Genomic DNA, 14,820 nt, shown 5'->3' with positions numbered 1-14,820 from the left:
TCTCTCTCCCCTCTCGTGTCTCTCTCCCCTCTCTCTCTCCTCTCTCTCTCTCCTGCACTGTCCTCACCATGTACTTCCTTTGTCTGCTCTTCTCACTTTTAAACTGCTGTTCTTTTGACTTTTTTTCCAAAGTTCCTCTCTCTCCTCTCTCTCTCTCCTGCACTGTCCTCACCATGTACTTCCTTTGTCTGCTCTTCTCACTTTTAAACTGCTGTTCTTTTGACTTTTTTTTCCAAAGTTCCAAAACAATGCAACAACATATAAAACAGTAATTGCTGCTCCTGGAATTCAACGAAATCACCTCCAACACCTAAACTACCTCAAAAAAAGGAACAGCTCTTACAGCCAGAAATTTTTCCCATCCTCCATCTTGGATTACCCACAATCCTGCTGAGATTTTCCAGCATTTTCTCTTTTGGTGAAAGACACTGTAAATAACTTGAGTCAGTAGAGCTCTTGGTGGCTGAACGGTCTAGAATTAGGAAGCACAAATATAGGATACATGGTGGAAGAAGCTTTAGATTGAAAATGGGTATTGAGTGACTGCTGAGGGTAATGCCTGTTTTTAAGAAAAAGTTTGATTAGTGGTGAAGGATTGATGGCTCAATCAGCTACCATTAAGAATGTATATTTAAATGATTTGTGAATATGTAGATTATCTGAACCCTTTCAGCATAACATGTTATAATGTCAACACACTTGTCACTGAACAACCATTGCAAGGATATATTCAGATACTTTGGAACTAACACATGATGGGCACAGGAGTTCTTGTTTTACTCTTATGCAGGATGAGAAGAGGGGACCTAATTGAGGTATACAAGGTAATGAGAGGCATAGATAGAGTCGATAGCCAGAGACTATTTCCCAGGGCAGAAATGACTAACACGAGGGGTCATAGTTTTAAGCTGGTTGGAGAAAAGTATAGAGGGGATGTCAGAGGCGGGTTCTTTACACAGAGAGTTGTGAGAGCATGAAATGCATTGCCAGCAGCAGTTGTGGAGGCAGGGTCATTGGGGACATTTAAGAGACTCCTCGACATACATATGGTCACAGAAATTTGAGGGTGCATACATGAGGATCAGTGGTCGGCACAACATCGTGGGCTGAAGGGCCTGTTCTGTGCTGTACTGTTCTATGTTCTATGAACAAGAACTATTTTTGTGTTATGATTTTCACTCAATTCTGATACATCACGTAAACAATAATTGCACAGAAAATTTCTAATACTACTTCATCAGTCTTCAAAAGATAATTAAAGCCACTTCAGTAATGGAGTAAACTACTATACAGCTAACTGCTCATTGGATGCTGCCTGAACTGCTGTGCTCTTCCAGCACCACTGATCCAGAATTTACTATACAGCTAGGTTCAGTCACAGCAAAGAGAAATGGTGAGGTTGTAAATTTGACCCAAACATTAAGCTTTCAATCTCTGTTTTAAAATAATAAAATTGTTATAAAATTGTCGAGGTACTGTACCTTTAAGAGATTTAAAAAGCTAGCAAGGACAAAGCACAGAGAGTCGGTAACAATGTAACACTTGGTCAAAATAGCTAGCAGCATCTGGGTTGCCAAGAAACACGAGGTGAATCTTTTCCGTGTGGCTGGTTTAAATTAGCAGAGGGGTTACCCCGTGTCATAACAAAATGCAAAAGGTGTTTGGCACGCTTGCCATCATTGCTTAGTCTTTTGAGTATGGGATTGGGACATTACGTTGAGGTTGTACAAGAAATTGCTGTGGCCTCTTCTGCCATACTGTGTCCAGTTTTAGGTTGCCTAGTTATCGGTAAGATATTATGAAGCTGGAGAGGGTTCAGAAGAGATTTACCAGGATATTGCTGGGTATGGAAGATTTGAGTTACAAAGAAAGGTTGGATAGGCTGGGACTTCTTTGACTGAAGCATAGGAGGTTGAGAGGTGACCTGATAGAAGTTTATAAAATAATGAGAGGTGTAGATAGAGTTGATGGTAGTTGTCTTTTCCCTAAGATGGGGAATTTCAAGAGTAGAGGGCACATTTTTAAGGTGAGAGGAGAGAAATTTAAAAAAGACGTGAGGCAAATCTTTTCCACAGAGGGTGATTCAAATGTGGAATGAACTTCTTTGAAAGTGGTGGACATGGCATAATTACAATGTTTACAAGACATTTGGATGGACACATGAAGAGGAAAGGTTTGGAGAGGGATAAGGGCCAGGAGCAGGCAGGTGGGATTCGGTTAGTTTGGAATTATGCTCAACATGGACTGGCTGGACCGAAGGATCTGTTTCTGTGCTGTATGACTATGACTCTATCTCAAACATCTCTTATGTAAGGTCATGCTGTTTAGTTTGAAGCTGTGTCTGCCATGCAGAATTTTCATGTGAAATCTGGTATTGATATGCGTTCGTGAAATTCCTAGTTTGCTAGGTATTTGGAAAAACAAAAATCAACTACAAATTCCAGATAGGGCCTATAATCATATATATTCCTTGCCTTACAATCCATACTTGGGAGGATACATTATATCTTTTACAAATAAATGTCAACTGAATTGGTTCAAAGTCCTGAAATTTGTTTACTTCTGTGAAACAAGGTAATTTTGACAATGATCATCTTATAATAGTAGACTGTTTCACACTGCCATTGACAGTTGTCTGTATTACATTTAATGAATCTAACTCATGTGACACGTTGCCACCACTTTAAGAGTGGAATAACAGTCAGGAGACACATATTTTGCCAGGGAGAGATTTGTCTGAACTTACTTGAAAATTACCATGATTTTACTAAACTAGGAATCGCTACATCACATTTTACATTGAAGAAAACAGTTTGAGTGGTCTCTTTACCTTCCACATTTTGTGCAGCTACAAATGCACAGCTTAGCAGAGCATTATTGCTGAGTATTTGCATGTTTTTCTGTCGTATTTTCAGATTTCCAGAATGTTGTGTGTTTTGCTTTTGTTCATGTTTGTACCTGTTTTCTGCAACACACATCAAGATCTAATCTAGATGATAAATAGTGAAAAGTAAATGTGCTTGTGACTGTCATGTTAACAAATCTATCTTTTTTTTAGAAAAAACAAACAATTTCCCCCCACTTCCAAAGTTTATTCCTTTGAAACCTTGCTTCTATCAAAATTTTGAGGAAGAGATCCCACCAGATTACTGTCATCTTGCCAAGCGAATTTACCATTTATGGATCTGTAAGTTGTGTTGTTTTCAAACTGGATGATACTTTCTTTTGGGATGGCATATGTTACCAATGTAATGAGCATAATGTTTTGCTCAATGGGTTTGTTTACATCTATCTACTGTCATTTTCAAAGGTAGGATGCTTTAATTATTCTTACAGTCCTAAACTGTGATAATTGTTTACCAGCAATAAAACAGAGGGGATGGTAAAGGAAAGTATTTATTTTATCAGCATTCTCTTCCTATTTAATGTGTCTTATGATTAGTGTCCAAGCCAGTCATGTATGACAATCCATGGATTCCTGACTTGTCTGCATCAGACTCTTTTCTAATATTGGACTATAGCTACTTATGGAGGAAGAGACATAGAAACTTGACATAGGGACTTGTATTTCTGGAGTGCCTTTAATGTAGTCCTTAGGTGCTTCACAAAGATGCTTTACCAGAAAAAATGCTTGAAAATGAGCTAAATAAAGAGATGATGAGCAGCTTACCAAAGGCTTCATTCATAGGTGGATTTTAAGCAAGGTGTAGAACTTTCAGAAGGAAATTGCAGAGTTTTGAGCCATGGCATCGGAAAGTGTGATTATCAGTGATGGAGGGACTAAAATAGGGGAAACAGAATTTGTGAAATGCAACAACCTGAGTTGTCGAGTCACAGGTGGTTACCCCAAGAGAGAGAGAGTGAAGCCATACATGGATTTTTTTTCAGGAAGTTGAGAACTTTTAATTGTGTAACAGGAATATTCAGATATTTTTAAGTGCCATCTTTTCTGGATTGTAGATACCTGAGCTATCTAAATGGCCCCTGTAGTATAAATGTTGCAGAGATCTGTAAGTTATTGATGCAAAAACTGTCCTTTTCAGTTTTATTAAATAAATATCTGTTTCGAAGATAGAATTAAAGTTTTGCTGTAGTTCACTTTGGTTATCCTGAATACTTCCATGGTAGGCTGCTAAAATATCTGCATGTTCCCCCCCTTTTCAAACTTATGAAGAGAATCCCACTCAGAAAAACAAAGTATTTTTGCTAAGTTGTCAAAGAATTTTGAGAAGATTTTAGAATATTATTTTCTTCAGGCAAAAGAGTGAAGACTGGGAATGGTACATTATTAGCAGCATGTAATAGACATTTTGGGTAGAAGGCATCATTGTGTGATACAGTTAATGCAAATCAAATGCTGATGAATCTTACATAATGATTGATTATTTAATGCTTTCAGGCTTCAGTTAATTCCAATCATCTTGGCACATTTGTCGTCATCAATTTGTGAAATGTGTTATCCATCAGATTAGTTGTTGAATGGAACAGAACAATATAGGTTGCATTTGTCTGTGAGACTTTGTTGCCGGAACCAGGGAAGCACTTTCCCTGCCCAGTCCGAATATGATGTAGTGTGATCAGTGAATTCTGATTGACAATACGATATACGATGCAATGAATCTGACACATAAAATGTAGTAGCTTGCAGTTGAGTATCAACCAGATTAGATTATGATGAGTGAGCCCAAATGGGAATGCAATATTCTGCAACTGGATAGCATAAAGTTGAGGTATTTGATTTCCAGGCAAAGCTTGCAAGTTTGTTTATTACTTCCTTTTTAATTTTTACATTTCATATGTTTGTTTTGCATGTTATAAAACATGCAGTGATTACTGATCACAATGTTATTCTAACTGAGCTTTTCTTTGTGTTCAGTTTACAGCATTACCCTAGCAGTGAATTTAATAGGCTGCTTAGCTTGGCTGATAGCAGGAGGTAATGCTATCAATTTTGGCCTGGCAATACTTTGGCTAGTTCTTTTCAGCCCCTGTTCATACGTCTGCTGGCTTCGTCCAATTTATAAAGCATTTAGGTAAATACTTTGGTTTGGAAGATATAAAGGATTTCAAAAAAACTTAGATCCTCCTGTTTATATTTTCAGTTTGTTTTTCTTTTGCCTTTTAACAGATCTGACAGCTCTTTTAACTTCATGGCGTTTTTCTTCGTTTTTGCTGCCCAGGTTGTTTTGGCAGCTTTACAAGCAATCGGATTCAAAGGATGGGGAGCCTGGTGAGTAATTATGCTTTCTTCACAGTGGTAGTAGAGATCTTTTCCAATATATATACTTTGCTTTACTCTTTACTATCTAGCCTGTTGGGTATTGTATGGTCTTCATTCAAATATGTCACAGTTGAGTTTTGTTAATGCAGTACTTTATATCTGTCACAAGATGGCAAAATTTCATTGGCAAAAGCTCTGATGGTTAAAAGTTTTCTAGTAACTTTTAACACAGTTTTCACCTTCAGTCTATTGTGAGGTCTTCACTTACTGTCAAAGGCTACAAACAGCCATTGTTAGATGCATTTTAGTGATGACAATATTTAAAGATCACCAAATATACATCTGTCTTAGAAAATGCAGAATGACATGAACAAATGTAAACAGATCAGCAAAATATCTACTAGGAGTCATTAAGAGAAATCTTTAACAAAGAGGTGCATCTTTCATATAATGCAGAAAACACGATGGCCTCTGATGTGAAACGTACTACCTTAAAAGCAGAAAGTCAAGTGCCAGAGTCTGTGTCAATATTTTCCCCCTTCAGGACCATTAAACTAAAATGATTATTTAATTACAGTTTGTGGGACCTTGTTTGTAATATGGTTGTTGTCTTTACAAATGTTAGAACATTAGCAGTGTTTCAAAAGTACTTAATAGCCTGTGAAATGTTTTGGGAATCTTGAAGACATGAAAATGTGAATGCAAAATAATTTATTCAATTAACTACTAGGAAGCGAAAGCTCTCCTGAAATTTGATTTTTCTCTGTTTCTATGTTGACATTTTAAAGAAGTAGAAAAAGCAACTGAGCTTTTAAGTCCACAGTGAGTACCAGCTTTAACAATCCACGTGTTTAACATGTTTATTCTTTTTTTTTAATTTCAGTGGATGGATAGCTGCCATAAGTTTCTTCTCAGTTAATGTTGGTGCTGGAGTGGTAATGCTTTTCCCTGCAATCATGTTCACTGCAGTAGCGATTCTTAGTGCACTTGTTATTTTCCGTGTAAGTTTAGTCTTTTCTTCTTTAACGTTCATTTTTCTACCTCTTTTCATCATTAAGAATTTGGATGTGGCAGTAGGATATTCCTTGCACTGTAAGGATTTCATTGAGTAATGATGCTGCAAAATTCTCAGTTTGCAACAGTTCTAAGGATTCAGTGGGATGTTCCTAGATACGATGATCAATTTTAATTAATTGCAGCTTATCACTTGCAAGAAGTAGCTGATCATGAACCTGAACATAATGGTGCAGGTAGACTGGGATTCATCAAAAATGAATGTTGAATTCCACTCTTCTGGTTCCCTTACTTTCAAACAATTACTTCCAAAACTCTGGCAAAACAAATTTCCTAAATCTGCTGGTCTTAATTTATTTAATTTATGTTTGGCCACCTTTGATACTAATTAATATGTTGCTTGCCTTTTTTCTTTCCCTTTATCTAGAATACAGCTATATTTCCAACAGCAAAGTTAAGTTTTATAGTCCCTTCACTAGGCTATGATACAATTTTTTCTAGGTTTGCAAAGCATTGATTCAGTATGATGAATTGTATGTATTTTGATTCAACCTGTTTGGACATGTTAATACATACCTCCTTAACAGGTGGGCTTGAACCTGGACCTTTCGGCCAAAAGGCAGAGATAGTGATGTTTTATAGAGCTCGTAGGCACTTCTATTTAAAAGTTACACTTTTTGGTAATAGCTTCATGAAGTTATCAGTTTCAATTGGGATATTGCCACTGTCATGTAGAATCATCATAGAATTTCTACAGTGTGGAAACAGGCCATTTGGCCCAACAAGTCCACACCGACCCTCCGAAGAGTGTTCCCCAGACCCATTCCCCTACCCTCTTACTTTACTTTTCCCCTGACTAATGCACTTAACTTACATCCTGAACTGTGTTCCTAGACTGGCATAGTATGGCTTTCTGCAGAGTAAAGCCCACTATTCATTGCCAGGAAACGTGCTTAAATCCTAATCTCATCAGAAAACTCACTGTTATTCTTTTTGTTTTAACAGTTGCTCTGAATAACTTTTTTTTCAGTTTAAAAATGCCAAATTCAGGGATCATGCTGAATTGGAAGGTTCCATCTCAAGAGAAAGATTCCAATTCCACCTCTAGAGTAGTTGCAAAAATAAGCCTCTACCAAGTAGAATATTATGTGTTCGTATTTGTATTTATGAATGTTGAGATTAATGAGTTTGGGATAAATTTTGAATATTATTAATAATAAAATAAGCTTAGGTAAGTGGGGTTAGTTTAATTAGGGATTATGGTCAACATGGACTGATTGGACTGAAGGGTCTGTTTCCTTGCTCTATGATGGTATAATTCTATTACTTTGTGAATAGGCACTGATCTACTGGAAACATTTTTGTACTTTGCTCATGTAAACTCTAAATTTCAACCACGTGTGTGACAACCATGAAAAGAGGAGATTTCTAAAATACAATTGCTATTTTGCTCTTTTAAAAGAGAAGACCTTTCACAATTATCTTTGAGTTAGGTCCCTTAATGTCAGCTAATGGGAAACTTTAATGTCCCAATGGTCTGGGACTAATCATTTTAAAAGTTTAGGAATATAATTCTAATTCATTGGACCATTCACCACTTTCTCCTTCCCTGCTTCTGCCTGCCTGCCTTTTAATTCTGACTTTTGGTTTTCCTTCTTTGAGCCTCTATCCTTTTGTCTTTTCTCTGTTTAATCCACCCTCTGCAAAGCTCACAATATGAACTAGAGTCATAGAGCTATCTAGCATGGAAACAGACCCTTCGATCCAATTCGTCCATGCCGATCCTAAATTAATCTAGTCCCATTTGCCAGCTTCTGGCCCATAACCCCCTCAACCCTTCCTATTCATATGCCCATCCAAATGCCTATTAAATGTTGTAATTGTACCAGCCTCCACCACTTCCTCTGGCAGCTCATTCCATACAAGCACCACCCTTTAGTTGGAAAAGTTGCCCCTTAGGTCTGTTTTAAATCTTTCCCATTTCACCTTAAACCTATGCCCTCTAGCTTTGGACTCTGCTACCTTTGGGGAAAAAAGCCTTGGCTATTTATGTATGCCCCTCATGATTTTATAAATTTCTATAACACAACATCTACCGACGGTCCAGGGAAAATAGCCTTGTGTACTCAGCCTCTCCCTATAGCTCAAACCCACCAACCCTGACAACATCCTTGTAAATCTTTTCTGAACCATTTTAAGTTTCACAGTTTGTAATTCTTAGTTTTCTAACTATCAAGCCAGTTAGCAAACAGAATTCTTCATGTAAGAGGCAGTTGATCGCATGTTAAACATGATTGATGGAAACCTTGTAGAGTTTGCAAATCTTTTTGTATATGTAAAATATGGAAAGCTGAGGGCAAATTTATGAAATAGATTTAATATATCTGTATTTACTATTATTTTAATATAACAGGTACACAGAATTTACCGGAGTGGTGGTGGAAGCTTTCAGAAGGCCCAAGAAGAATGGAGTGCTGGCACATGGCAGAACCCACCACCAAAGCAATTAGCATTTCAAACTGTTACTGGTAATACTCTACCCCAATATCCCACAGTGCCAAGATACCCCTGTGGTGATGAGTGGTCTTAGGGTATGAACCTTAAAAAGTACTTTACATAGCTTTTGTGATACCGTTTTACATTAAATCTCAAATTAACATTTCTTAACAGAAAGTGTAAATATTTGGTATTATGCTACATACTGAAAATTTAAGCATCTTTCATTGGAACTTGCACTACAAAAGCCTCAAAATCATGAGTAGTGGCATTGGAAAATGCCTTTTTGCCAGTTTGTATTATGTATACATAATTTTTTATTCTGGGACTGAGATTTGTAATCAGGACTATATGCTGTCCAATTGGATTTCAAAAAGACATCAGATTGGATGTGAATACTCCCAAAATTTGTTTGTGACTTTTAAAAGTTGAAGTATATTGTTCTACTTTTAATTTTATCATGACCTAGAGTTAGACTGCTTCGCCTACTCTCCCCAGTAAAATCTGACCAAATTGTAGAGCTGTTGAGCTGGAGAAGTGAAAATACAGCAGGTATTCAGTGTCATAAAAATAAAAAATGTTGGAAATATTGTGTTGGGCAGGACATATCTGAAGAGGAACAATTAACATTTCAGGTTGACGTTGTTTTGTCGTACAAAAGGTCATCAACCTGAAATACCAAGACTCTCCATAGCTGCTGCCTGATGAACCGAGTATTTGCAGAATTTTCTGTTTATATTTTGGATTTCCAGCAATGCAGTATTTTGCGATTGTATATATGTTGATGTCATTTCCCAGAAATCAACTGAAGGTATTAAAGTTTTGTTTTTGATCACAGTTAATTTCTTCAATTTTTTTTTTAAAAGAGATTGTTTATGGACCACAAATCATCTGTTTTGCTATTTGCCCTCAAAAAGAGATGCCAAAATTGTTATCACTAACTTCAAATTGATAGTAATTTTGGCACTCTGCCTTAGGTTCCTGAAGAAGGGCTTATGCCCAAAATGTCGATTCTCCTGCTCCTTTGCTGCCTGACCTGCTGCGCTTTTCCAGCAACACATTTTTCAGCTTAGGTTCTGAATCCTTTGCAACTTCTATTGAATCACTTCTAGCATCTGATGTTTTTTTTCTATAATGGAACTTCATTTACAGATTACCTTGCCAATTAGTAAAGTCCCTGCTCATTTATTTTAATACGTGCAAGTTCCAAAAACATTACCGTCATTGTTTTAATACAAGTACACAATTATACATGTATATATTTGTTAAACAAAAATAGTTTGAATGTGCTTTTGCTCAGGACAGGTGCTGTGGGAGGCAACATGCAGTTAGCCAAGAATTTGAACCATTTATAAGATGACTTATGGATGAACTTAATTATCTGTAATGAACATAATTGCAAATACTAGTTTAACATGGGGGGAGGTGTTGTTAATGGTAAGTAACATTTAGTTACTACTCAACTTCTCATAAATCAAAACTATTTTTGGAAAGTTATTTGTGGATATTAACAATAATAATAATTATTTGAAAATTATGATACGAAGTGTGGGTAGCAGGGCGAGAGAGAAACTATTACAAACAGTGGTTCCTTCAATATTGAATCAAATCAATTATGGAGCCATTATTTAGGTACAAGTCATTGGTGTTACTGTTTGCATAAGGTTTAAAACAACATGCTGTTTAACAATCCATTATACCCGTGAAGTTTACTTAGCAATTTTTTTAAAAAAACTTAATGTGATAGTTACACTATGAATACTTTGGCCTTAAAATATGATTTAATGAATAATACCTGAAATGCTGAAAAGCTGTTAGTGCATTAACTAGAATTTGAAACAAATAGTTTTTGCCTGTGTTTGGAAAACTCACCACAAACAGCAAACATACTAAATGACAAGTGATATAGGTGATTAACCAATATAAAACTGTAGACATCTGAAAAACGTGAAATATTTACATTATTTGATCTTGATATTGCTCAATGTGAAAATGTATCCCATAATCCTGAACTGAAGTTGAAAGCTTATATCCATCAGTCAACACCTAAGCCCAATACAAACTGTTTTATGTAATGCTTGACCTTAGTTCTATGTAGGCAACTTTTCTTGGCCTCAAAAGCAAAAATATTCCAGGATATTATTCAACTTAGCAATGCTGACTTGGTAATGTGATTTGAGATTTGACTTTTACTCATGAACTGTCATGAAGTCAGTTAAACTTTGTGTGGACCATATAACTTCATAAATCGGAAACAAATCCAAGTTTTCTCATTCAATTGTGAAATATCTTAATCTTTAAAATGTTTACTATTTATTAGAAAATGTTAAAGATAGTTTAATACTTATATTTTCAAAATTAACTAAAAGAGTTTCTGAAACTTGTTTGTACTCTTTTGGTTGATTAATTCAGTTGAGTTTACTTTGAGGGAAACGGATTACCTTTGTATAATCAGTTGTCTTAAGGGTATGTAAGTGGGCATTATGTGAAACTGGATAGCAAAAGTATCAGTAGTTCTGTGGCATTGACACCAGTGCTGTTTCACTTGAAAATCATGCCTGCTGTTGACATCATGCAGTAAGGTCTTATTTACCAATTAATTTACTTAATCGCACTGAACGTAGTTATATAATAGTAAATGGGAGCTAAAAGAACAACATCATGGCAGCTACCATTTCAAAGCTGCTTCTTTTGCATATCTTTCAAGATCTGTTTCCTATTTGCTTGCTTTGCAATTAGAAATTAGAAAACAATTAAAGGACCAAAAAAAATTAACTTTCTTTAAGTCTGTTGTAAGCCTTTTTAGAAGTGTACTTACCTCTCATGTTATTGTGCTGCAGATGCCAGAGTAAGATGTGTGCCTTTACAACAGTGTTTCTAATTAGAAATATGTTGTAGTTTGAGAAGTTTTCAACACCAGGGATATTGTGGTCCAAGAAGAAATTAGTTTTGCCTTGAACATTTGGAATTTTTGATAGTGAAATCCTTCCTATAAAATTGCAACTTCTTTGTAATTAGTATTGGATCACTGAGATTCTAATTTCAAATTATTTTGAACATTACATAAACATTTGCGTCAATATTTGTTTACAATTTTATTTCTTTTTGAAGGGAGAAAGTTTAGAAGAGGAATATTTTAAAATATATGCTGAATAACTTCCATTCCATTGTTCAAGGATTGGGTTTAAATATATATTTGGTCAACACAAACAAATGTGACTTTTTGGATGCTTTAATAAATTACTATAGAGACTTATGCACTTATGAACTTTATTAATGGTCTTAAACAGTTGGTTATTTGCAGAATTTTAGTTGAAATGCAGGTATGACAATGACAAATATCTACAATTTATTCATTAAGGATGCATCTGAAAATTCAGTGGACGGAACATGGACCTGTGGATAATCAAAAATATTCAGTTTAAATATTAGTTACTATAAGTGTATAATATCACAGGCTTGCTTTCAATATTTATGTTCTTGCATGAGCTTTATTCATAAATTTCATAGAAACTACATTAATTGAGAATAAAAAGAGAAATGTATTTTGCTAATTCCCAGATAAGCCTATAGGTTAAAATTGGAATTGGTTGTATAATTATTAGCACCTGAATTTATATTGTATGTTTTAGCCTTTGAAAATTACATGCTAAAGTCAGTTGGTGAGCAGACAAGGACATTTTATGTAAAATCTTCTCTGCAGTGATGCTGAGTAGTAGGCGAAAAAGCTGCAGGCCGCGTGTTTTTTTTTCATGGAGAAGATTTATCATTCAAATCCTACTTTGTCAAGGCTGTTTGGTTGAAATCTTAAAATACAGGAACCAAGGAAAATTGAAGGTCATCAACATGTTTGCAGTCATATCTCTACATTCTGGATTGTGGACTAAATCAGTTCAATGTCCAGTTTAATAAAGTTTAATGTCTTTAAGCTGTGCAAAGCATCCCTTTTTAGTTTGTTGAGGCATCATAAAAACTTATTTTATTGATGCTGCAAGCAACATGCACATTCTTTTCAAAATTTGCATTATTAAAAAATATATGAATACTGAAACAAAACTTAACTTTTTGCATCATGTAATTTACACAAACGAACAGTTGTTTACAAACCTCTAATTTGGAATAAAACATATGTATCCAGGTGCAAATTTACCCAGCCTAATTCTCATGCAATGGGTTTTTTAAAAAAAACCAAAAGCTAACCTATGTAACTGAATTGGGAGTGTATCGAATAGCCATGACTTAATTTTGGAAATTGTAATTGATTTGAAGTAGGTCATCAAGTATGAGCAGATGAGAGGAAGAGCAGTGAACTCAATTTTTTTACTGATTACTTATTTCTATTAGCAGCATCACAGTACTACTTAAATGTAAAATAAAAACTTTGGTATGCTAATATTGAATCAGCAGTATTTGCTTAGTTAATGAGACCTAGCACTTGAACCTTTACAGTTTAACTCGCTTTTGTTTTGGTTGGAGCAAAATAGGCTATTGATGCTCAATATTCATAATAAAGTGTAGTGTGATATGCATTAAGCAGATGCTTTTGGTTGATGTATTCTGCAAGTTATTTATCTTTAATTTCAATAATACCTTCAAACTTAAGATTTAAGTCAATAACGGATTTTTTTTGATGTAGCATTTGAAGTCCAAACATTGTTTTCAATTGTTTAAACATACATTTCTTTTTTGGTCTTTTTCCTTTATACCTGAAGTATTTTAATCTGAAAGTATTTTTCTATGCACAGGGACATATTTTGTGATCTGAAATTCACTACTGTTTGTTGTGCCAAAAAATTTCAACATATTTTTTAAAAAGTGATTTATTAAAAAGTCCACTATCGTTTGCAAATTACTTAAAATTAGAACTGAATTATGAGATATTAACTGTTCAATGTAATGTGTACAATATCTAAGCACTGGAGGAAAAAGAGCTGAGTGACTTTTCTATAGAGACTTGTTATGCAAAGATGTCTTGTTTCATATCCAGTGTTGCTTTGGAAATACCTGTAGGTATGTGTTTATTATTTACATATAGAGCTATTTTTTAATGCACATCCATAGCTGTGAATACACATTTTTCAACCAAATGGAAGTGTGCTTAGGGGTAACTTTAGCTTTTAGTTCATTACTCCCTGGTCTTTGTACAGCACTCTTCAACTAGTGTATTATGACCATGGTGCTGCTTTACACCCTTCTGAATCATGTAAGCCAGGACACTTTCAGAACTTCTTTGTAATTCCTAAAAATCCTATTAATATATTTTGGCAAGCCAAACAATAGGATTCCCAGTTTGATGAGAATAACTCAGTGTGGTGCTGAAAAAGCACAAGTTTTCACAACGTAATCACTTGTGTATAAAATGCAGGTTTATTTGAAGTTAATATGTAAATGAAACATAAGTGCTTTTTCATTCTCAACTAATCTAGTCATTCTTTGATTTATACTTTTATTCACTTGTCTGAGTTTGTTTTAAATAAATACTTTTAAAGATTTAAAATCAAATTACTTTTTAAAGCAAATACTGGCTTTAATTCACAATTTTTAAAACCCTAATTCTAATAAATGCGACCTTCCTCCAGTGTTTAACTTTCATGCCAAATAATTGCATAATTTAGTCTACATGTTCGAAATTGGATATTTAGAAAGGGACTTTGTTAAATCTACAAAGCATGAAAAATAAATTTAAATAAAATGTTGCATTGGCTTTTTGAAGGTTTATTAATAATCCCATAAGAGTATTCATCATTTCAAAATATTTAATTGATCAGTCCCCTTTAAGGCCACATATGTTTAAACCTGCTTCTGTATTTGCAACTTTTAATAAATATTTTGTGCAAAACAAAATGTAAAGACATTTGAATTCAGATTCATTCTCTTTTGCTATCTTAAGTAGACAATTGCTACAGTAACTATTGATTAACCCCTGATTATCACAGTTAAATATAAAACTATGGAGAGGATTTATCTTTGGATATAGCAATTGAAATATTGTTCAAATTTTATATTTGATACACTTCATTATTGGGTTCCTTTTAAATATTTCACACTTAGAATCAAGTAATAGATTAAACAGGAACAATGAAAATTCA

General features: G+C 34.8%; 1 protein-coding gene across 5 annotated transcripts in view; it reads left to right on the top strand.

Annotated features, from left to right (window-relative positions):
- The window catches only part of scamp4 (secretory carrier membrane protein 4), a 44,080-nt gene extending 29,495 nt beyond the window's left edge, over positions 1 to 14,585 (top strand). For all 5 annotated transcript variants that reach the window (XM_043721208.1, XM_043721209.1, XM_043721211.1 and 2 more), the window contains 5 exons: positions 3,059 to 3,187; positions 4,877 to 5,033; positions 5,129 to 5,230; positions 6,105 to 6,222; positions 8,649 to 14,585. In XM_043721208.1, the coding sequence (XP_043577143.1) occupies positions 3,059 to 3,187; positions 4,877 to 5,033; positions 5,129 to 5,230; positions 6,105 to 6,222; positions 8,649 to 8,825 (683 nt within the window). In that variant the 3' untranslated portion in view covers positions 8,826 to 14,585. The remainder of the gene's footprint in view (positions 1 to 3,058; positions 3,188 to 4,876; positions 5,034 to 5,128; positions 5,231 to 6,104; positions 6,223 to 8,648) is intronic.
- The last annotated feature ends 235 nt before the right edge of the window (positions 14,586 to 14,820 follow it).

The sequence above is a fragment of the Chiloscyllium plagiosum genome, chromosome 31, assembly GCF_004010195.1.
Source record: "Chiloscyllium plagiosum isolate BGI_BamShark_2017 chromosome 31, ASM401019v2, whole genome shotgun sequence".
NCBI lineage: Eukaryota > Metazoa > Chordata > Chondrichthyes > Orectolobiformes > Hemiscylliidae > Chiloscyllium > Chiloscyllium plagiosum.
The sequence above is the reverse complement of the archived record's forward strand: the minus strand, read 5'-3'. Positions and strand labels throughout refer to the sequence as shown.